We start from the raw sequence: 22,785 nt of genomic DNA, 5'->3' as shown, positions 1-22,785 counted from the left end.
GAGCTATATATACAGCTCTGCTGTGGTGCTCTTTGCCTCCTCCTGCTGACCAGGAGGCGATATCCCATAAGTAAAGGATGAAATCCGTGGACTCGTCATATCGTAAAATAAATTTATCAGGTAAGCATAAATTTCCTTTTTTAAATAAAGATGGCAAGAGAGCAAAGAAAAATTGATAATAGGAGTAAATTAGAAAGTTTGCTTAAAATTGCATGCTCTATCTGAATCATTAAAGACAACATTTATGTTTAGTATCGCTTTAAGTAACTGCCATCTCCATATAATCTAGTTTCACCTTATTTCCTCTGCTGAGGCCTATTCGGGACAGTTATAAATGAGTTAATAGAATGAGCAAGCAATGGCAGTACAGAATATAGCAAGGTTAGCCTTGCTGAACTCTGCACATCTAATTTTCGCTGGAATTGGAAAGTCCACAATTTTCTGAGTTAATTTAGAGGAAAGGAGGGCAAAATAAATAATAAAAATATATTATATTATATTTTCACACTACGCATGAATTAAAAATGTGTATAACTACCTCAGTGTTTACTGTCCTTTAAACATGTCACTGTAGTTTTACTGTTTTTGTTGACTTATTCCAAAGTACCATTGCTATATTAACCACTATTAGTTCTGGTACTGGGCCATACCAAATCTTCTTGACTTTTTCCAAGAAGTAGCTTGTCCTAACATTTGCCTGGTCTGAACCTCCTGCCTTTTCCCTTTGATCTTCTGTTCCTGTGCTTGGTCATATTTAATTGCATGTGTAAAGATTTTGGTTCTAGAATATCAAAAGATGATTGGAGCATCTCTGCGCCAACACGTACAATATTACTATTCTGTCTTTCTTAGCCTCGCATTTCAGATGTGTTGACCTTATGTCTTTGTTTCTTTTATTAGTAAGCTTAAAAAGCTGAGTGAAGACAGCTTGACTAAACAGCCAGAAGAGGTCTTTGATGTTTTAGAAAAGCTTGGCGAAGGGTAAGTGTAAAATGTAATATTGGTTTTATCACTTGTGCTGGGATTTAAGGAAAAAGGTTTCTTAAATATGCTTTAAAGCGTAACTGTAAAATGTTTTATTAGGCCAGTAGAATACATATGTGTAGCTTTGAGATGCTCTGTGAAATATCACCAGTATTTTCTAAGATGAATGCTCTAGTTTTGGAGAATATTAAATACAATTAATGCTAAAGTGTTTTTTATAAAAAACAATCAACTTTTTTTTTATTTTCATTTCACTGTCTACCTTTACTAGTTCTTGGAGCAATTATTTTTTGAGCTTCTTAGGTTTATTGGATTTTTAATACACATAATAAAATGAGTCTTCTTTGGCAGATTTCCTCCACCCTTGCATCCAATTGATTTTTTTTTTTTTTTTTTTTTTTTAAATTGGAACTTTTTTTTTTTTTTTTTTTTTTTTTGCACATATCACAATATTATAAAACACGTCTGTTTAATATTATATATTTTATTATCTCCTTTGATATGGTTAAATGCATATTTAATCACATTTGATGAAAGCATATTCTCTATTTTAGTAAAAAAAAATTTTTTTTAAAGGGGCATACCAATATGTTTTTACTGTTTTAATACTAGCCTGTTTTCATGCGAAAGAAACAATGTTTGCATGTTTTAATTGTTAAAAACAGTGTTTCAAAACTGCGGCAATATAGTTTTTTTTATACACATTCATGGTCCTAAGCCTACCTAGGTATGCTGTTCAGTAAAGGATACCAAGAGAATGAAGTAAATTTGATACTAGAAGTAAATTGGGATCGGATGCATTATCTGACTCCGATGTTTAATGTCCTTTAAATCTTATACTAGTTCATAATCGAGTTATAATGCAGTATTAATCATGATTTGTCTTTGCATGTATATTTATACATTTATCAGTTTATATGCAAGGAATCTAGAATTATATAGTTGCTTAAACTGTTATAATTATTGTTGCATTTTACAATTTTAAATGTTCATAAAATCACTTCAGGTCCTTAACTGTGTGAAATGTTTAATCATAATATTATATAAGAATCATCTCACTGTTTAGTAGTTGGTTATATATTTTGTGAGAATATGTCCTTTGCAGTTTTATACCTTGCATTATACTTAAAAAAAAAATATTGGTGTCATCCTCTTTTGCATATAGAAATGGTTAAGTTCTAAACTAGGGCTGTGCAATTAATCACATGGTGCAATTAATTACAATATGAGGCTATGCAATATCTAAATCGCATGACACTGCAATTTAAAAAAAAAAAAAAAACCCCAAACAAAACTGTCCAAATTGGCTTCCTTAAAGTGATTGTAAATCCTAGCGTTTGTGAAATGCTACGATTTACATTTGGAACAAATAAAGGGGACTTTCATTCATGAAGTATAAAATACTTCATCCTGAAAGCTCCTTTATTTGTTTGAAGCATTCGCCCCACTGAGCTGCCCAGGCAGCCCACGGCAGAACGCTATTTTGCTGAGTGGTGACGTTTCCACCTATTAGCCAATAGCAGTTCAGGTTATCTGGCTTGGCGCCAGTTGGATTGCACAACTATTTACTAAGAGGTGGAAACGTCACCTCACAGCAAATTGCGTTCTGCCACGGGCTGCCTGAGCAGCTCAGTGCAGCGAATGCTACCAACAATTAAAGGAGCTTTCAGGATGAAGTATGTTATACTTCATGACTGAAAGTCCCCTTTATTTATTCCAATTGTAAATCCTAGAGTTTGACAAACTTTAACATGCCATGTCAGTCACACAAACACTCCAGTCCAGCCCAGCTGCAGCATTGATTACTTCTCGAGTGGGGCAGACCAAGAAGTTTCACAACACGTAACTTTACAGCTGTCATTTTCCTTCCCTCATGGTTTGTTGCTCCAGTCCTTCAGACATGGACTGGCGGGGCTCTTTTCTTTCCTAAGATATGGTGAGTCCACAGAATCATCTTCAATTAATGTTGGGAATATCACTCCTGGCCAGCAGGAGAAAGCGAAGAGCACCACAGCAAAGCTGTTTAGTATCACTTTTCTTCCCACAACCCCCAGGCATTTTCTTTGTCTGTGGTACAAGGAAGAGGTGAAGATTTTGGTGTCTGAATTTTTTTCACTTCAATCAAGATTTTATTATTTTGAAAGCAGAGTATGTTTGCTCTGATATGGAGAGGTAACGTTCCCAGCAACAACTGCGGTCCTGGCGTGATACCGGAAGTGACGCCGGCTACTGTGCAATGATCCCCATAGAGAGCCAACGGAGTGCCGTAGCAGTGGCGAAACCCAGCCACTATACGGTTACGTAGAAAAGAAGTGAGGCAGGCACTGCTTGTGAGGGTTCCTTAAAACAATGATCCTTTATTCAAACATCTTAAAAAGTTGACAGCTTACGCTGGTAGAAGCGTTCCAGGAAAAGTGCAAAAAATACAAAAAATGAAAAAGATAGGTACAAGGCAGGGGTAGTGAGACACGATCAGTCTGACTAGTTTTGAGTCCTTACAGGACTCTTATTCATAGACATCATATGTTTGCTCTGATCTTTCCTCTCAAGATGGGGTCTAGCCGTGCTCCAAGTTAGTCTCTTCAGTAGCGCAGTGGTGGCTTTAAAACAGTTAGGAACTTGTGAGGTAAAGCCCTTGCTGCGTTTCCTAGCATGTTGCTGCCCTGGTATGGAAAGCCTGAGTAAGTTTACTCAGTCTTTCTTTTTTTCACAGGTCTCTGTGAGAAGTGGCATCCTCTCATACTCGGGGAGCTGTCCTCCTGCCGGACAGCTAGATGTGCAGGTAAGTTCCTTTTTGTCTTCTGGGGCTAGGAGGCTGGCACTAAAGGGGTTAAGGGCTCCAAATTGCACTTTATGTGGGACACTATCCTTTATGAAGGATTTTTTAACTGGCAGTGGGCAGGCATTTTTGGCTGTGACATAGGAGACTTAAGGAAGTTACTCTTTGTTGGGGCTCAGATTTTATTCTGTGTTATATAAAATTTAACGCAGTGTATTTATCAATTTTCTGTCTGAAGACAACTCTGTTTAATTTCCTTATAGTTTAGGAAGGGCTTGAGAGTCTAGAGCACTGCTACCACAAGTTTCATGCTCCTTTTATTTTCAGGCTGAATGCTGTTAGGAGAGCGCGCTCCTTTAAGCAGCGTTACTCCTATGGGGCAGTTAAGTCTAAGAAGTCTGTGCTCGTATCTCATATATCTACAGACCCAGTGTACCCTTCATGTTCGTATTGTTATTTCTGACCTGGCTTGTCGGCAGAATAAAGCGCAATGTATGCGCGCTTCATTCTCTTGCCGCTTGTAAGTTCCCGCCTACTTCTTGTTTTTGCATTCTGGAAGTTGCGCCATTTTGGGGTTTTCTGAGCCAGTGTAATCTCCGCCCTGTTCTCAGAAGAGAGCGGAGCGGTGTTAATTCTGCTTCGAGTGAGGAGCAGTGGCAGAGTGGTTACAGTGACATACTTTTAAAGCTAATTATAGCTAAGGCCGTTCAGCCATCAATGTTTCAGGCTGTCTGTTCAGTAGGACGCATAAATAACGAATTAGTACCAAGTTTTTTATAAGCAGACCGCACTATTGTGCAATGGTCTAATATATTTCTCTGCTGCACTTATATTAGATATAAGACCTTAAATTAGGGTTTATAGTTGGTTTACACTTTTTCAGTTATACATTTCCATTGTAGTATATCCTATTTAAGTTTTCTTAAAGGGACATATGTGCATATTTTCCTAAAACTCTGTTCCTAAGGAATAAATGCTTCTGGTTCGTGAGAATCAGATTTGTTTTTTATTAGCATACCTATCCATCACGTTAGAATAATTCTTTAGCAAGAATAAAGATTTTGTTAAGCATCAAGTATTTTCTCTTGTTAAGTGTATCCAGTCCACGGATCATCCATTACTTGTGGGATATTCTCCTTCCCAACAGGAAGTTGCAAGAGGATCACCCACAGCAGAGCTGCTATATAGCTCCTCCCCTCACTGCCATATCCAGTCATTCTCTTGCAACTCTCAACTAAGATGGAGGTCGTAAGAGGACTGTGGTGTTTTATACTTAGTTTATTTCTTCAATCAAAAGTTTGTTATTTTTAAATGGTACCGGAGTGTACTGTTTATCTCAGGCAGTATTTAGAAGAAGAATCTGCCTGCGTTTTCTATGATCTTAGCAGAAGTAACTAAGATCCTTTGCTGTTCTCACATATTCTGAGGAGTGAGGTAACTTCAGAGGGGGAATAGCGTGCAGGTTTTCCTGCAATAAGGTATGTGCAGTTAAAATATTTTTCTAGGGATGGAATTTGCTAGAAAATGCTGCTGATACCGAAGTAATGTAAGTAAAGCCTTAAATGCAGTGATAGCGACTGGTATCAGGCTTATTAATAGAGATACATACTCTTATAAAAGTGTATTTTAAAACGTTTGCTGGCATGTTTAATCGTTTTTTACATATGTTTGGTGATAAAACTTATTGGGGCCTAGTTTTTTCCACATGGCTGGCTTGAATTTTGCCTAGAAACAGTTCCCTGAGGCTTCCCACTGTTGTAATATGAGTGGGAGGGGCCTATTTTAGCGTTTATTTGCACAGCAAAAATTACAGACACAGACATCCAACTTCTTCCTGCATGATCCAGGACTTCTCTGAAGGGCTCAAAAGGCTTCAAAAGTCGTATTGAGGGAGGTAAAAAGCCACAGTAGAGCTGTGGCAGTTGTTGTGACTGTTTAAAAAACGTTTTTGTCATTTGTTATTCCGTTTTTGGTATTAAGGGGTTAATCATCCATTTGCAAGTGGGTGCAATGCTCTGCTAACTTATTACATACACTGTAAAAATTTGTTAGTGTAACTGTATTTTTTCACTGTTATTTCAAAATTTGGGAAAATGTGTGTTTCTTAAAGGCGCAGTAACGTTTTTTATATTGCTTGTAAACTTGTTTTAAAGTGTTTTCCAAGCTTGCTAGTCTCATTGCTAGTCTGTTTAAACATGTCTGACACAGAGGAACCTACTTGTTCATTATGTTTGAAAGCCATGGTGGAGCCCCATAGGAGAATGTGTACTAAATGTATTGATTTCACCTTAAACAGTAAAGATCAGTCTTTATCTATAAAAGAATTATCACCAGAGGGTTCTGTCGTGGGGGAATTTATGCCGACTAACTCTCCCCACGTGTCAGACCCTTCGCCTCCCGCTCAGGGGACGCACGCTAATATGGCGCCAATTACATCAGGGACGCCCATAGCGATTACCTTGCAGGACATGGCTGCAATCATGAATAATACCCTGTCAGAGGTATTATCTAGATTGCCTGAATTAAGAGGCAAGCGCGATAGCTCTGGGGTTAGGAGAGATACAGAGCGCGGAAATGCTGTTAGAGCCATGTCTGATACTGCGTCACAGTATGCAGAACATGAGGACGGAGAGCTTCAGTCTGTGGGTGACATCTCTGACTCGGGGAAACCTGATTCAGAGATTTCTAATTTTAAATTTAAGCTTGAGAACCTCCGTGTATTGCTTGGGGAGGTATTAGCTGCTCTGAATGACTGTAACACAGTTGCAATTCCAGAGAAATTGTGTAGGCTGGATAGATACTATGCGGTGCCGGTGTGTACTGACGTTTTTCCTATACCTAAAAGGCTTACAGAAATTATTAGCAAGGAGTGGGATAGACCCGGTGTGCCCTTTTCCCCACCTCCTATATTTAGAAAAATGTTTCCAATAGACGCCACTACACGGGACTTATGGCAGACGGTCCCTAAGGTGGAGGGAGCAGTTTCTACTTTAGCAAAGCGTACCACTATCCCGGTTGAGGACAGTTGTGCTTTTTCAGATCCAATGGATAAAAAATTGGAGGGTTACCTCAAGAAAATGTTTTATTTTACAGCCCCTTGCATGCATTGCGCCTGTCACTGCTGCGGTGGCGGCATTCTGGTTTGAGGCCCTGGAAGAGGCCATCCAGACAGCTCCATTGAATGAAATTATTGACAAGCTTAGAGCGCTTAAGCTAGCTAACTCATTTGTTTCTGATGCCATTGTTCATTTGACTAAACTAACGGCTAAGAATTCCGGATTCGCCATCCAGGCGCGTAGGGCGCTATGTCTTAAATCCTGGTCAACTGACGTGACTTCAAAGTCTAAATTACTCTACATTCCTTTCAAGGGGCAGACCTTATTCGGGCCTGGCTTGAAGGAAATTATTGCTGACATTACTGGAGGCAAGGGTCATACCCTTCCTCAGGACAGGGCCAAATCAAAGGCCAAACAGTCTAATTTTCGTGCCTTTCGAAATTTCAAGGCAGGAGCAGCATCAACTTCCTCCGCTTCAAAACAAGAGGGAACTGTTGCTCATTCCAGACAGGCCTGGAAACCTAACCAGTCCTGGAACAAGGGCAAGCAGGCCAGAAAGCCTGCTGCTGCCCCCAAGACAGCATGAAGGAACGGCCCCCTATCCGGAAACGGATCTAGTGGGGGGCAGACTTTCTCTCTTTGCCCAGGCGTGGGCAAGAGATGTTCAGGATCCCTGGGCGTTGGAGATCATATCTCAGGGATATCTTCTGGACTTCAAAGCTTCTCCTCCACAAGGGAGATTTCATCTTTCAAGGTTATCATCAAACCAGATAAAGAAAGAGGCATTCCTAAGCTGTGTGCAAGACCTCCTAGTAATGGGAGTGATCCATCCAGTTCCGCGGACGGAACAAGGACAGGGATTTTATTCAAATCTGTTTGTGGTTCCCAAGAAAGAGGGAACCTTCAGACCAATCTTGGATCTAAAGATCTTAAACAAATTCCTCAGAGTTCCTTCATTCAAAATGGAAACTATTCGGACCATCCTACCCATGATCCAAGAGGGTCAGTACATGACCACAGTGGATTTAAAGGATGCCTACCTTCACATACCGATTCACAAAGATCATCATCGGTTCCTAAGGTTTGCCTTTCTAGACAGGCATTACCAATTTGTAGCTCTTCCCTTTGGGTTGGCCACTGCCCCGAGAATTTTTACAAAGGTTCTGGGCTCACTTCTGGCGGTTCTAAGACCGCGAGGCATAGCGGTGGCTCCGTATCTAGACGACATCCTGATACAGGCGTCAAGCTTTCAAATTGCCAAGTCTCATACAGAGATAGTTCTGGCATTTCTGAGGTCGCATGGGTGGAAAGTGAACGTGGAAAAGAGTTCTCTATCACCACTCACAAGAGTCTCCTTCCTAGGGACTCTTATAGATTCTGTAGAGATGAAAATTTACCTGACGGAGTCCAGGTTATCAAAACTTCTAAATGCTTGCCGTGTCCTTCATTCCATTCCACTCCCGTCAGTGGCTCAGTGCATGGAAGTAATCGGCTTAATGGTAGCGGCAATGGACATAGTGCCATTTGCGCGCCTGCATCTCAGACCGCTGCAATTATGCATGCTAAGTCAGTGGAATGGGGATTACTCAGATTTGTCCCCTCTACTAAATCTGGATCAAGAGACCAGAGATTCTCTTCTCTGGTGGCTTTCTCGGGTCCATCTGTCCAAGGGTATGACCCTGGGCAGGCCAGATTGTAACAACAGATGCCAGCCTTCTAGGTTGGGGCGCAGTCTGGAACTCCCTGAAGGCTCAGGGATCGTGGACTCAGGAGGAGAAACTCCTCCCAATAAATATTCTGGAGTTAAGAGCAATATTCATGGCTCTTCTAGCTTGGCCTCAGTTAGCAACACTGAGGTTCATCAGATTTCAGTCGGACAACATCACGACTGTGGCTTACATCAACCATCAAGGGGGAACCAGGAGTTCCCTAGCGATGTTAGAAGTCTCAAAGATAATTCGCTGGGCAGAGTCTCACTCTTGCCACCTGTCAGCGATCCACATCCCAGGCGTAGAGAACTGGGAGGCGGATTTTCTAAGTCATCAGACTTTTCATCCGGGGGAGTGGGAACTCCATCCGGAGGCGTTTGCTCAACTGGTCCATCGTTGGGGCAAACCAGAACTGGATCTCATGGCGTCTCGCCAGAACGCCAAGCTTCCTTGTTACGGATCCAGGTCCAGGGACCCGGGAGCAACGCTGATAGATGCTCTAGCAGCTCCTTGGTTCTTCAACCTGGCCTATGTGTTTCCACCGTTTCCTCTGCTCCCTCGACTGATTGCCAAAATCAAACAGGAGAGAGCATCGGTGATTCTGATAGCGCCTGCGTGGCCACGCAGGACCTGGTATGCAGACGTAGTGGACATGTCATCTCTTCCACCATGGACTCTGCCTCTGAGGCAGGACCTTCTAATACAAGGTCCTTTCAATCATCCAAATCTAATTTCTCTGAGACTGACTGCATGGAGATTGAACGCTTGATTCTATCAAGGCGTGGCTTCTCCGAGTCAGTCATTGATACCTTAATACAGGCTCGGAAGCCTGTCACCAGGAAAATCTACCATAAGATATGGCGTAAATATCTTTATTGGTGTGAATCCAAGAGTTACTCATGGAGTAAGGTTAGGATTCCTAGGATATTGTCCTTTCTCCAAGAGGGTTTGGACAAAGGCTTATCAGCTAGTTCTTTAAAAGGACAGATCTCTGCTCTGTCTATTCTTTTGCACAAGCGTCTGGCAGAAGTTCCAGACGTCCAGGCATTTTGTCAGGCTTTGGTTAGGATTAAGCCTGTGTTTAAAACTGTTGCTCCCCCGTGGAGCTTAAACTTGGTTCTTAAAGTTCTTCAGGGAGTTCCGTTTGAACCCCTTCATTCCATTGATATTAAACTTTTATCTAGGAAAGTTCTGTTTTTGATGGCTATTTCCTCGGCTCGAAGAGTCTCTGAGTTATCTGCCTTACATTGTGATTCTCCTTATCTGATTTTTTATTCAGACAAGGTAGTTCTGCGTACCAAACCTGGGTTTTTACCTAAGGTGGTTTCTAACAGGAATATCAATCAAGAGATTGTTGTTCCATCATTGTGTCCTAATCCTTCTTCAAAGAAGGAACGTCTTTTGCATAATCTGGACGTAGTCCGTGCCTTGAAGTTTTACTTACAAGCTACTAAAGATTTTCGTCAAACATCTGCCCTGTTTGTCGTTTACTCTGGACAGAGGAGAGGTCAAAAAGCTTCGGCAACCTCTCTCTCCTTTTGGCTTCGGAGCATAATACGCTTAGCCTATGAGACTGCTGGACAGCAGCCCCCTGAAAGGATTACAGCTCATTCTACTAGAGCTGTGGCTTCCACCTGGGTCTTTAAAAATGAGGCCTCTGTTGAACAGATTTGCAAGGCTGCGACTTGGTCTTCGCTTCACACCTTTTCAAAATTTTACAAATTTTACACTTTTGCTTCTTCGGAGGCTGTTTTTGGGAGAAAGGTTCTACAGGCAGTGGTTCCTTCCGTTTAAGTTCCTGCCTTGTCCCTCCCATCATCCGTGTACTTTAGCTTTGGTATTGGTATCCCACAAGTAATGGATGATCCGTGGACTGGATAAACTTAACAAGAGAAAACATAATTTATGCTTACCTGATAAATGTATTTCTCTTGTGGTGTATCCAGTCCACGGCCCGCCCTGTCCTTTTAAGGCAGGTCAAAATTTTAATTAAACTACAGTCACCACTGCACCCTATGGTTTCTCCTTTCTCGTCTTGTTTCAGTCGAATGACTGTATATGGCAGTGAGGGGAGGAGCTATATAGCAGCTCTGCTGTGGGTGATCCTCTTGCAACTTCCTGTTGGGAAGGAGAATATCCCACAAGTAATGGATGATCCGTGGACTGGATACACCACAAGAGAAATAAAATTATCAGGTAAGCATAAATTATGTTTTTAGAGAGTATTTGCATATGCAATTCTGTGCTGCAGTTTTTCACCTATCTAATTACAGTAATGAAGGTTATTGCCTTCTGAGCCCCATGTCTCCCAGGATGATGCTGTTTCGGCAATGTCACAGTTTTCTCCTTTTAAGCCCCAAGTCTTTCTGACGTCACATGCAGTGCCCTGCGGTTCCTCTCAATCTCCTGGAGGAGTGTATTGTCTACAGATTTTGCAGTTCAGGTATCTTTGGTATCTGTGGCTTTATCTGCGTTTCCTTTCCTACAGGTAAAACGCAAGAGGACATTTTAATAATTCAGATAGTAAGGTTTCTGCTCCATTTCTGCTAACTATGTTGCAATCCCTCTTAAACCTGATGCGGGGCAGTCGCTAGCCGTTCCTGAGGGTGATATCCCAGATTCGGACGGTATAATTCCTTCATCTGATGCTGAAGTAGTATCCTTCAAATTTATGCTTGATCGCCTTTGTGTATGATAAAGGAGGTTTTGACTACTTGGACAACATTGTTATCCCTGTCGTTGTCAACCCTTGGAAGTTTTATAAACTTTATCATTCTATGATCTTCCTTTAGGGAACGGTTTCTAAGCGTGCTATGGAAATTTTCACAGGTGTAGGAGAAGCTAGGGATACCTTTCTCCCTGTCTCCCGTCCTTTAAAGGATTTTCCTGTTGCTGACTCCATTAAAATGCACAGTGCCCTAGGTAGAAGGAAGTTTTCTACTATGGTTCAGAGAACTTTGATCCCTATGGAAGGTATCTGCTCCTTTACGCATCCTTGGATTAGAAACTGGAGGTTTTATTAATTAAGAGCAATGTCTTGTCTTTTTAGACTTGCGGTACTAGCCGCCGGGCATTGTGGTCTGAAATCTTGGTCAGCTGAGAAGCCTACCTGTGGTTTACTGGTACAACCTAGGCTTTATAGTTCTGTAGTTGCAGGTTCAATAATTTGTTTCCTCAAAAATCTTGGTTCTGGCGTCTCCTTTTAAGGATGAGACTTTGTTTCCTTTTCCTCTTTCTGCAGAGTCAGTCATGTCCTTTCAAGTTCAATCTAAGATTTCCTCCCAGGGGCAGATTTCTCTTTCTAGAGTATCTGCTATCCAAGTAGGATGAGAGGCATTCCTTGAACTGGGTTCAAGATCTTAATCTCGGGTAGTGATGGTTCCAGTCCTAGTTTGGGAACGGAATCTAGGTTTTTACCTCAGGTAACTCAGATTCTGAACTTCTAAGTAGTTTCCTCTCTCCTTTTGGTTCAAGAGGGCCTGTTCATAACGAACATAGACCTGAAAAAATGAATGTTCCCTTGTTTCTGGATATATTCAAGATTCTGAGTTTCCGTCACCCTAGACAGACTTTTAGGTCTTGGGGTATTGCAAATTTTTCTGGACAATATATGGTTCAGGTGTCATCCTTCAAGCCAACTCTCGGTTAAGAGATCCTGTCCAATCTTCTTTTCCAGGGTTTGGAAATGAATCTGAAGAAGAATTCCCTTGTTCCTTCTGCAAGGGTGATTTATTTGGGCCTACCGCCTCAATACCCTGAATTCACCAGATTCCGTCTGATCTCGGAAGTTATGCAGTGTCAGGCCTGGTCAGTACGTGTATGGGAGACCGCCTGGGAACACCAGTGCGGTATGCTTAGACTTTTATAAATGCTAAGGGAAGCGGATAGGAGGAGGGGGGTTCTGTTTGAGCCTTTTCATTCAATAGATATTTATTATCTTGGAAGACCAATTCTTGTGCTCAGAGAGTCTCGGGATTCTCAGCTTGGCAGTGTGATTCACCTTATATCTTTTTTGTCGATGAGGCAATTTTTTTTGTACTAACTTCGTACAAAATGTATCTATAGGTGACTGAGAATTTTCGCCAGTCTTCTGTTTGTTTGTTTCTCTGGGACTTGTACAGCTCAGAAAACTCAGCTACGTTTCTTTCCCTTCGGTAAGAAGTATAATCGTTTGATTTATGTGTCTGCTGGACAGCAGCTCCCTGAGAGAATTACAGCTCATTCCATTAGGGCTGTTTCGGCTTCTTGGGTTTTCAAGAATGAAGCTTCTGGGGTTCAGATTTGCAAGGCTGCAACTTGGTCCTCTCTGCATTATTTTTCCAAATTTTTACGAATTTTATGTTTTTGTCTCGGCTGAGGCTTCTTTTGGGAGAAAGAAAGGTTCTTCAAGTGGTGGTGCCTTCTGTTTAGGTTCCTATCTTGTCCCTCCCTAATCATCTGTGTACTCTAGCTTGGGTTTTGATTCCCAACAGTAATTGAAGATGATTCCGTGGACTCACCATATCTTAGGAAAGAAAACTAAATTTATGCGCACCTGATAAATTTCTTTCTTTCCGGATATGGTGAGTCCATGACCCGCCCTTTCTTTTAAGACAGTTATTTTTTACTAACACCTCAGGCACCTCTGCACCTTGTGTTGCTTCTTTTTCTCCATTTACCTTCGGTCGAATGACTGGGGTTGTGGGAAAGGAAGTGATACTTAAAGGGACACTGAACCCAAATTTTTTCTTTCGTGATTCAGATAGAGCATACAATTTTAAGCAACTTTCTAATTTACTCCTATTAGCAATGTTTCTTCGTTCTCTTGCTATCTTTATATAAAAAAAGAAGGCATCTAAGCTTTTTTTCTTGGTTCAGAACTCTTGACAGCAGTTTATCCACCAATCAGCAAGGACAACCTAGGTTGTTCACCAAAAATGGGCCAACATCTAAACTTACATTCTTGCATTTCAAATAAAGATACCAAGAGAATAAGGAACATTTGATAATAGGAGTAAATTACAAAGTTGCTTAAAATTTCATGCTCTATCTAAATCACAAAAGAAAAAAATTTGGGTTCAGTGTCCCTTTAACAGCTTTGCTATGGTGGTCTTTGCCGCCTCCTGCTGGCCAGGAGTGATATTCCCAACAGTAATTGAAGATGATTCCTTGGACTCACCATATCCGGAAAGAAAGAAATTTATTAGGTAAGCATAAATTTAGTTTTCTCTGGTCTATTTAGTCTGCAGTGCAAACTGCAAAGGGAACAAGTGGCCGTTTTAATTGTTACGTGCATTTTTTAATGCAAAATGTATGTTAAAATAATATTTTAATAGTCACAATATTTCAACTGAAAATCGTGATTCCCCCCCCAAATATCGCACAGCCCTATCTTGAACATATAAGAAATAGTGCGAAATAATGCTAATACAAGATCCACTGCAATGGATTATTGTGATTTTTAGCCATGATTTGTACTATTAATGTACACATTTGTATATAAATACATAGACATCAGTGTAAATATACTATTTGAATGAGTGCAGGATTTTTTAATTTATTCTTTATTTGCTGCCTTTCCAAAATAACTTTGTTTATTGTGGTATGGGGATTTGTATTTTAATGATTGACCGTGTCTCTGTGAATGTTAGTATGTGTGTGACATTATCTGAAATAAAAAGAAAGAAATCCAGTATTTTCTGCATAAATGAGGCATTTTATATATTTGTTGTTTGACTTTGTCCTTCATGTTTGCTATAACTGAATACTTTACAGGAAGGCTGTGACACTTCTTTATGTCACAAAAAAGTATTCTATTCATGCAGCAATTTATTTTCTGGCTAAAATTTGCATGATTTAAAGGTGGTCTATAACCATTACCAACCCATCAGCAGTTATCTGCAGGGTGTTTTTTGTTCATTTTAAGGCTCAGAAGGCTTCCTCTTCTGCCCATCGTTCTGGCTACTCTAAACCTTCTTGGTCTAAAAACAATCAATCCAAGAAGTTTACCCCATCCTCTAAGACGGCTTTAAAGTGTAACCCCCTTGCCAGGTCAGTCGCTGGCTATTGCAAATCATTTCCCAGGGATATCAAATAAGCTTTCGTTCAAGGCCTCCTTTATCTCAAGTGCCTCAAGATCCTTTAACGGCCAAAGCCTTTTTGGTTTGTGTAAAAGATCTGGAATTAATAGGAGTGATTGTTCCAGTTCCAACTTCATAATTAAACCAGGGATTTATTATAATCTCTTTATACAGGGAGTGCAGAATTATTAGGCAAGTTGTATTTTTGAGGATTAATTTTATTATTGAACAACAACCATGTTCTCAATGAACCCAAAAAACTCATTAATATCAAAGCTGAATAGTTTTGGAAGTAGTTTTTAGTTTGTTTTTAGTTATAGCTATTTTAGGGGGATATCTGTGTGTGCAGGTGACTATTACTGTGCATAATTATTAGGCAACTTAACAAAATACAAATATATACCCATTTCAATTATTTATTTTTACCAGTGAAACCAATATAACATCTCAACATTCACAAATATACATTTCTGACATTCAAAAACAAAACAAAAACAAATCAGTGACCAATATAGCCACCTTTCTTTGCAAGGACACTCAAAAGTCTGCCATCCATGGATTCTGTCAGTGTTTTGATCTGTTCACCATCAACATTGCGTGCAGCAGCAACCACAGCCTCCCAGACACTGTTCAGAGAGGTGTACTGTTTTCCCTCCTTGTAAATCTCACATTTGATGATGGACCACAGGTTCTCAATGGGGTTCAGATCAGGTGAACAAGGAGGCCATGTCATTAGATTTTCTTCTTTTATACCCTTTCTTGCCAGCCACGCTGTGGAGTACTTGGACGCGTGTGATGGAGCATTGTCCTGCATGAAAATCATGTTTTTCTTGAAGGATGCAGACTTCTTCCTGTACCACTGCTTGAAGAAGGTGTCTTCCAGAAACTGGCAGTAGGACTGGGAGTTGAGCTTGACTCCATCCTCAACCCGAAAAGGCCCCACAAGCTCATCTTTGATGATACCAGCCCAAACCAGTACTCCACCTCCACCTTGCTGGCGTCTGAGTCGGACTGGAGCTCTCTGCCCTTTACCAATCCAGCCACGGGCCCATCCATCTGGCCCATCAAGACTCACTCTCATTTCATCAGTCCATAAAATCTTAGAAAAATCAGTCTTGAGATATTTCTTGGCCCAGTCTTGACGTTTCAGCTTGTGTGTCTTGTTCAGTGGTGGTCGTCTTTCAGCCTTTCTTACCTTGGCCATGTCTCTGAGTATTGCACACTTTGTGCTTTTGGGCACTCCAGTGATGTTGCAGCTCTGAAATATGGCCAAACTGGTGGCAAGTGGCATCTTGGCAGCTGCACGCTTGACTTTTCTCAGTTCATGGGCAGTTATTTTGCGCCTTGGTTTTTCCACACGCTTCTTGCGACCCTGTTGACTATTTTGAATGAAACGCTTGATTGTTCGATGATCACGCTTCAGAAGCTTTGCAATTTTAAGAGTGATGCATCCCTCTGCAAGATATCTCACTATTTTTGACTTTTCTGAGCCTGTCAAGTCCTTCTTTTGACCCATTTTGCCAAAGGAAAGGAAGTTGCCTAATAATTATGCACACCTGATATAGGGTGTTGATGTCATTAGACCACACCCCTTCACATTACAGAGATGCACATCACCTAATATGCTTAATTGGTAGTAGGCTTTCGAGCCTATACAGCTTGGAGTAAGACAACATGCATGAAGAGGATGATGTGGTCAAAATACTCATTTGCCTAATAATTCTGCACTCCCTGTAGTACCAAAGAAAAAGGGTACCTTTCATAGAAACACATATATTGACAGCAGATAAGAGCCATAGTGCCAGCATGTCTGCCCGATATTTCCTAAAAGTATAAAATTATCTAGTTCGTAGGATAGACTTATGCTTGTCCCAGGCATTCTTAAAGTCCCCCACATTGTTTGTCATTACTACCTCTTGCGGAAGTTTATTCCATGAATCAATAACCCTTTCTGTAAAGAAGTGATTCCTCAAATTACTTCTGAATATACTACCCTTCAGTTTGAGATCATGACCCCTTGTTCTTAAATTTTTCTTTTTATGTAAAATACTCACTGGCTCAGTTTTGCTAAGCTCTTTAATATATTTGAAAATTGCTATCATATCACCTCTTTCCCTTCTCTTCTCTTAAGCTATACATATTTAGATCATTAAGCCTATTTTGGATCACCAAATTTTTAACAAGTTCCTAAAGTTACTATTTTCAAGATAGAGAGAGAATTCACACTTTTATAGAAGGAGAGTCAGTTTGTCTGCCATAGACTTAAAAGATGCTTATTTACATATCCCTTTTCACAAGGATCATGTTTCTGAGACTTGTTTTTTTATACAAACATAAACATTATCAGTTTGTGGCCCTCCCTTTTTGTCTGGCTTCGTGTTTTCAAAAGTACTGGAAGCTATGTAGTTCAAGTTCAACGAAGCTCTGTTGTTCCTTACTTGGACACCCTTCTGGTTTGGTTTAGGCTCCTTCTTTTCACCTGGCGGTGTCCCGCTCTCGGATGGTATGTCAGTTGCTTCAGAACCACCGTGTGAAAATAAATCTTCCAAAGCTCTTTAACTCTTCAGACTGAAGCTGTAACAGGCTTGTGCCCATCTGCAACTTAATCTTCAATGTGCTGGTTGGGAGGCAGACTTTCTCAGTTACCAGTGTCTTCACCCAGGGGAATGGTGAGCAGATTGTGGGATATTGGTGTCTGTTAGAGATGGCTGTTAACTCTGTTTTACATTTTCCCTCTGTTTGTGTTACTATCCAGAGCAAGCCTCAGCAATTCTGATTGCTCTGGAGTGGCCTCGCAGGATTTGATTTGCAGATTGTGCCTGCCTTGGAGGCTTCCTCTAAGAAAGGATCTTCTCTCTCAAGGATCTTGCTTATATCAGGATCTAAAAGCTCTGAATTTGACGGTTGGTGATTGAATTTTTAGATCTTTTTCAGGTTTTTCTGAGAATGCTATTGATACCTTGCCTCAGATTAGGAAACCTGAAACCAGACGTATTTATCATATGGTCTGGAAAACATGTATTTTTTTTTTGCGTGGTGTGCTCATAAGGTTATCGTTGGAATTCTTTTGGCATTCCAAGCATTCTAAAATTCCTTCAGGAGGGTTTGGATAAGTGTTTAGTCTTTCTAAATTGAGTAAGACGCTAGTCACGAGGACGGAAAATTCCTACAGGGGCATAGATCCGCAAGAAGTGGAGTGGAGATTTGAAGCACGCCGAGGGTGATAACAGACAGAGGTAATTCTGGATATCGGATCGCGCCATGACTGGTATGCCTTTGAAGTAAATGTGATTACAGAGATTATATTGTACAAAAGAACACTCAGGTGGCACTCAAAATAGCAACAGTGCTTTTATTAAGTAGAGCAACGTTTCGGGGCTCCTGCCCCTTTATCAAACATTACTCTACTTAATAAAAGCACTGTTGCTATTTTGAGTGCCATCTGAGTGTTCTTTTGTACTATATTAATCAGGACCCTGGAAAGGGAGGTCCTCCAGGTGTGCACCATACTTTATTGGATGTAATTATACAGGACATTTAGTCAAGTGTGTGCTGGTCCTATCTTTCTTATACAGAGATTATATTGCCTGAAAGGACTGTGCCCAATACCAAAGTTTTTTTGTCTCCATGATTATGATTTGCCCTCGGTATGTGACTATGTGGTGTTGATGGCGCATACATGCTGTACCTTTAAGCCGTTCTGCTTGACTAAAATGTCTGGACTAATACCTAACTGTTATTACTTGGACATATACTACCAGCACCTAGTTGCCCCATACTTTTGACTCTTTCTAAATTGCTAAGATTCCCGATTTTCAGAACTTTTGTTCAGGTTCTGATTTAGAATTAAACCATTTATTTGTCCTGTCTCTCATTCTTGGAATCTTAATCTGGTTTTGATGGTTTGTTATTCTCCTCCTTTTGAACCAATGCATATTTTGGACATTTTATCCTGGAATGTTTGCTTTTTTTCTTGCTATTTATTCAGCTAGAATAGTTTGTGAGCTTTTAAGCAAGACTCCTTTTATGACTTTTCATCAAGATAGACTATTCTTATCTGCTAAAGGTACTATTAATCAGGAAATTGTGGCTCTATCTTTTTGTCCAGCATCTGTGAACTCTAAAGAGCATCTTCATCACAAGTTGAATGTTATAAGAGCTCTCAAAATCCACAGGATTTCAGATTTTCTTCTTCTCCTTTTGTTTATTTTTTTTTTGAGGCTGGCAAAGGTCAGAAGCTTTGGCTGGTACTTTAACTGCTTGGCTTAAAACCTTTTAATTTAAAAGGCTTATTTGGTTGCAGGGAAAAATGCTGTCCTTGCGTATTACTGCTTATATTACTAGAGCAGTTGTTACTTATTGGACCTTTGTTATGAGATCTCTATTAAGCAGATTTACAAGGCAGCTACTTGTTCTTCTTTACACACTTTTGTTGAAGTTTTGACGTGTATGCCTCTTCTGAAGCTGCTCTTGACAGGAAAGCGATGTGGGCCATAGTGCCTGATCAGTAATGAACCTGCCTTTACTGTTTCCCCATTTCATGGTGGATTTCATTGGTTTGGTATTGATTGAGAGTCCACAAGCCATCATGTGTATCAAAGTTTTTTGAAAGAAAATATTTATGCTTACCTGATAAATGAATCTCAATCATGATGGTGTGAGTCCAAGAGCCTCTCCCTTTCTTTTTGTTCAGTTGACGGCAGTACTTGTTTTGCAATTTTTTTTTGTCCCACTTCATCTTTCCTGCATTTCTGTTAGTCGTACATACAGCCAAGTAGATGAGGATAGATGATCATGGGCAGTAGGTAGGATTTAAAGCTCTAGTTTGTTGGGATATCTTATGCTTCCTCCAAGTGGTCAGGAGGGGAATTTCCCACATGTGATGACTCATGGACTCTCACCATAATTAAAGAAATTAATTTATCAGCTAATCATAAATGTTTTTCTGTTTGGATCCTATGCTAAGAAAAATCAAATAACAAAAGAAAACTTTATAAATAGCATTGACCATTGATTTTATTAGCCAATCTGGCCCAAAATGTTTAATCCGCCATTAAGTTGTCTAACACAAAACTAAAGTCCCACTCGGCGGAGCTGCAGCACATTGCAACTCCTCAGAAGGACACAGTCAGTGAGCTAATTAATAGCAGTATGTGCATGTAATTGACAATACTATTGTATTCTTGTAACAGGCCATACTTACCATAAGAGGGAATATGACCCTGAGAAAAACAACTTGTTCTGTTTTATTTACTTAAAGGGACAGTGTACTCCAGAATTTTTATTGTTTAAAAAGATAGATAATCCCTTTATTGCCCATTCCCTAGTTTTGCATAGCCAACACAGTTATATTATTTATTATTATTTTTTATTTTTTTACCTTTGTGATAACCTTGTATCTAAGCCTTTGCAGATGGCCCCCCCTTATTTCAGTTCTTTTGTCAGCCTGCATTTTAGCCAATCAGAGCCCTCTCATAAGTAACTCCATGGGCGTGAGCACATTATCATCTAAATTCATGTTGACAGTTTTTCACATATAGGGGGCGTTAGTTCATGTGTGCCATATATATATGAGGCGTCCTTGAGGGCTTAAAAATTTGCATATGAGCCTACCTAGGTTTAGCTTTCAACAAAGAATACCATGATTACAAAGCAAATTTGATGATAAAGGTGAATTGGAAAGTTGTTTCAAATTGCATGCCCCATCTGAATCATGAAAGTTTCATTTTGACTAAACTGTCCCTTTAAGTGCTTAGTGTGTTAAAGCAACACTAAAGGCTAGGTTTCTACATGTAAGGTTGAAAACTTACATTACTTAGAAATTAGCAGATTGTTGGAACAAAGTGAGCTCTTAAACTTTAGTAAATTGATGATGTACGAACACAATTTTAGAAGTAAAGCAGGCAAGGAAGTATAGCTAATTTCAGCACCATCCATAGTGTCTCTTAGTAGTGTCCTAATTAGTTTCTTCTGTAATAAAGTCTGATAAATGTGAGCTTCTTTCAGTATGGTCATTCTACCAAACCGAGTATCGCAGATGTGGAATTGGTATTGGTAGAAAAAAAGTATGTGTGATCTAACTTGTGTTTGATGATTTGTACATTGCATTGACAGCAGTTAATAGTGACGTATCGGTGTTGTAACAGAATACAGGGACATGAAACACACATTTCTTTTCTTCTTTATTATTCAGACACAGCAAACTATTTGAAACAACTTTACAATTTACTTCTATTATCAAATTTCCTTCTTTTGCTGGGAGCTAGCTGAACACATTGGTGAGAAAATTACAAAAGACACGTAAGTGCAGACACCAATTAGCAGCTAGCTCCCATGATTGCTAGAGAATAAAGCACATTATATAACAGAAGTAAATTGGAAACTTGTGTAAAATTGGATGCTCTATGTGAATCATGAGAAATTAACTTTGACTTTACTGCCCATTTAAATGAGATCTGCATTATAATAGCACAGACAATAAAACAATGATCACAACTAGACACCAAGCCCAGATGTTTTCTTGTACTGAAGTCTTTTTTATAAGGAACAGCACTGCACCTGTATTAAAATGAATACAGATGTCACTGTGTTATTTACACATGCTTTTTGACCAGGTTATAATTATTGTGATTTAAAAAAACAAAAACATTACTAGTCCCCTGTATGTCAGCTTTACTTACTTCATATCTTAAGAATCTTTTAGTGCCCTTGTATAAAAATGCTGATTCTATTCCGTCCTAAGGGTGTTAAAGCCCAATGCGTCCTAAGGGCAGGAAGGGGTTAAGGTGCTCTGACATAAACAACAACATGCTACTTTGGGCTGCCAGGGGATAGTTATTAGGATAATGATCACTTGATTGATATAATTACATTTTGTCTATATTTAGAGGTGAAATGCATTTCAAATGAAGGGTCTTCTAATTAAAGGGACAGTGTACTGTAAAATAGTTTTCTCCTTAATTGGTTTCCATGTTGTACAAGATGCAGAGTATGAAATGCATGAATATGCTTTTCTTTCTTAAGACACAGTGAGTCCACGGAATCATCAATTACTGTTGGTAATATCACTCCCGACCAGCAGGAGGAGGCAAAGAGCACCACAGTTAAAACTGTTAAAGGGACACTCAATCAAAATTAAACTTTCATTATTCAGATAGAGCATGCCATTTTAAACAACTTTCCAATTTACTTCCATTAACTAAATGTACACAGTCTTTTTATATTTACATTTTTTGAGTCACCAGCTCCTACTGAGCATGTGCAAGAAAAAAGTGTGTATGCATTTGTGAATGGCTGATGGTTGTCACATGGTACGTGTATGCATTTGTGATTGGCTGATGGCTGTCACATGGTACAGGGGGAGTGGAAAAAGACATAACTTTTAAAATTGTCAGAAAAAAAAATCTACTACTCATTTGAAGTTCAGACTAAGTGCTATTGCATTGTCTTATTATCTTGCAATTGTTGATTATGCAAATCTACTGTGTTGACTAGTCCTTTAAGTATCACTCCCTTACCCACAAAGCCCTAGTCATTCTCTTTGCCTCTGTCAATGGAGGAGGTGAAGTTTTTGGTGTCTGAAAAAAATTGAATTTTGTTACTACAAGCAAGAACCATGTTAGTTCTCTTTAGTAAGGGCAGTGGTGACTTTTAATCAGTTAGGAATTGTATTTGGAGGCCTTACTGAATTTTTCCTAACATTTGTGCTGCCCTATTATAGAAAATCGGAGTATGCGATAATGTCCTTTCTTTCCTACAGGTCTCTGTGAGGAGCTGTGTCCTTACATACATGATAGCTATCTACATGCCGGACAGCTGATTTGGCAGGTAAGTGCCAATTTTCTTCCAGGATGGGGAGACTTTGCACTTACAGTATTATCTGCATTTATCTTTTTTGGAACAAATGCTCCTTTTGTAAGGATTGGTGGGCATGGAGCAGGGCATTGTGACTGAGACTTTGTACCCTTTTAGGATAGAAAGGGTTAATTTTTAGAGGCTCTTATCTGTTTGCTTTTTCAGCTATTTGAGGGGAATTAATTAATTTATTCAATTGATTCAGGACTTATTTTTATATGAGGTCCGGTGTGTGTTGTTTTATTTACTCAGAAGCAGCTTGTTTGCTTAAGATTTTATTCTTTCTCTCTCAAGCAGGGGAGCGTTCGTTTGTTGCGCTATAGCGTAACCAGGAAGTAGGTGGT

At 39.8% G+C, this 22,785-nt stretch overlaps 1 protein-coding gene across 1 annotated transcript in view; it reads left to right on the top strand.

Annotated features, from left to right (window-relative positions):
• The window catches only part of STK3 (serine/threonine kinase 3), an 803,389-nt gene that overhangs the window by 68,030 nt on the left and 712,574 nt on the right, over positions 1-22,785 (top strand). Inside the window, exon 2 of the mRNA XM_053715241.1 lies at positions 901-981. Coding sequence (XP_053571216.1) covers positions 901-981 — 81 coding nt within the window. The remainder of the gene's footprint in view (positions 1-900; positions 982-22,785) is intronic.

The sequence above is a fragment of the Bombina bombina genome, chromosome 5 (assembly GCF_027579735.1).
Source record: "Bombina bombina isolate aBomBom1 chromosome 5, aBomBom1.pri, whole genome shotgun sequence".
Classification (NCBI taxonomy): domain Eukaryota; kingdom Metazoa; phylum Chordata; class Amphibia; order Anura; family Bombinatoridae; genus Bombina; species Bombina bombina.
This window is presented reverse-complemented; position numbering and strand designations above follow the sequence as displayed.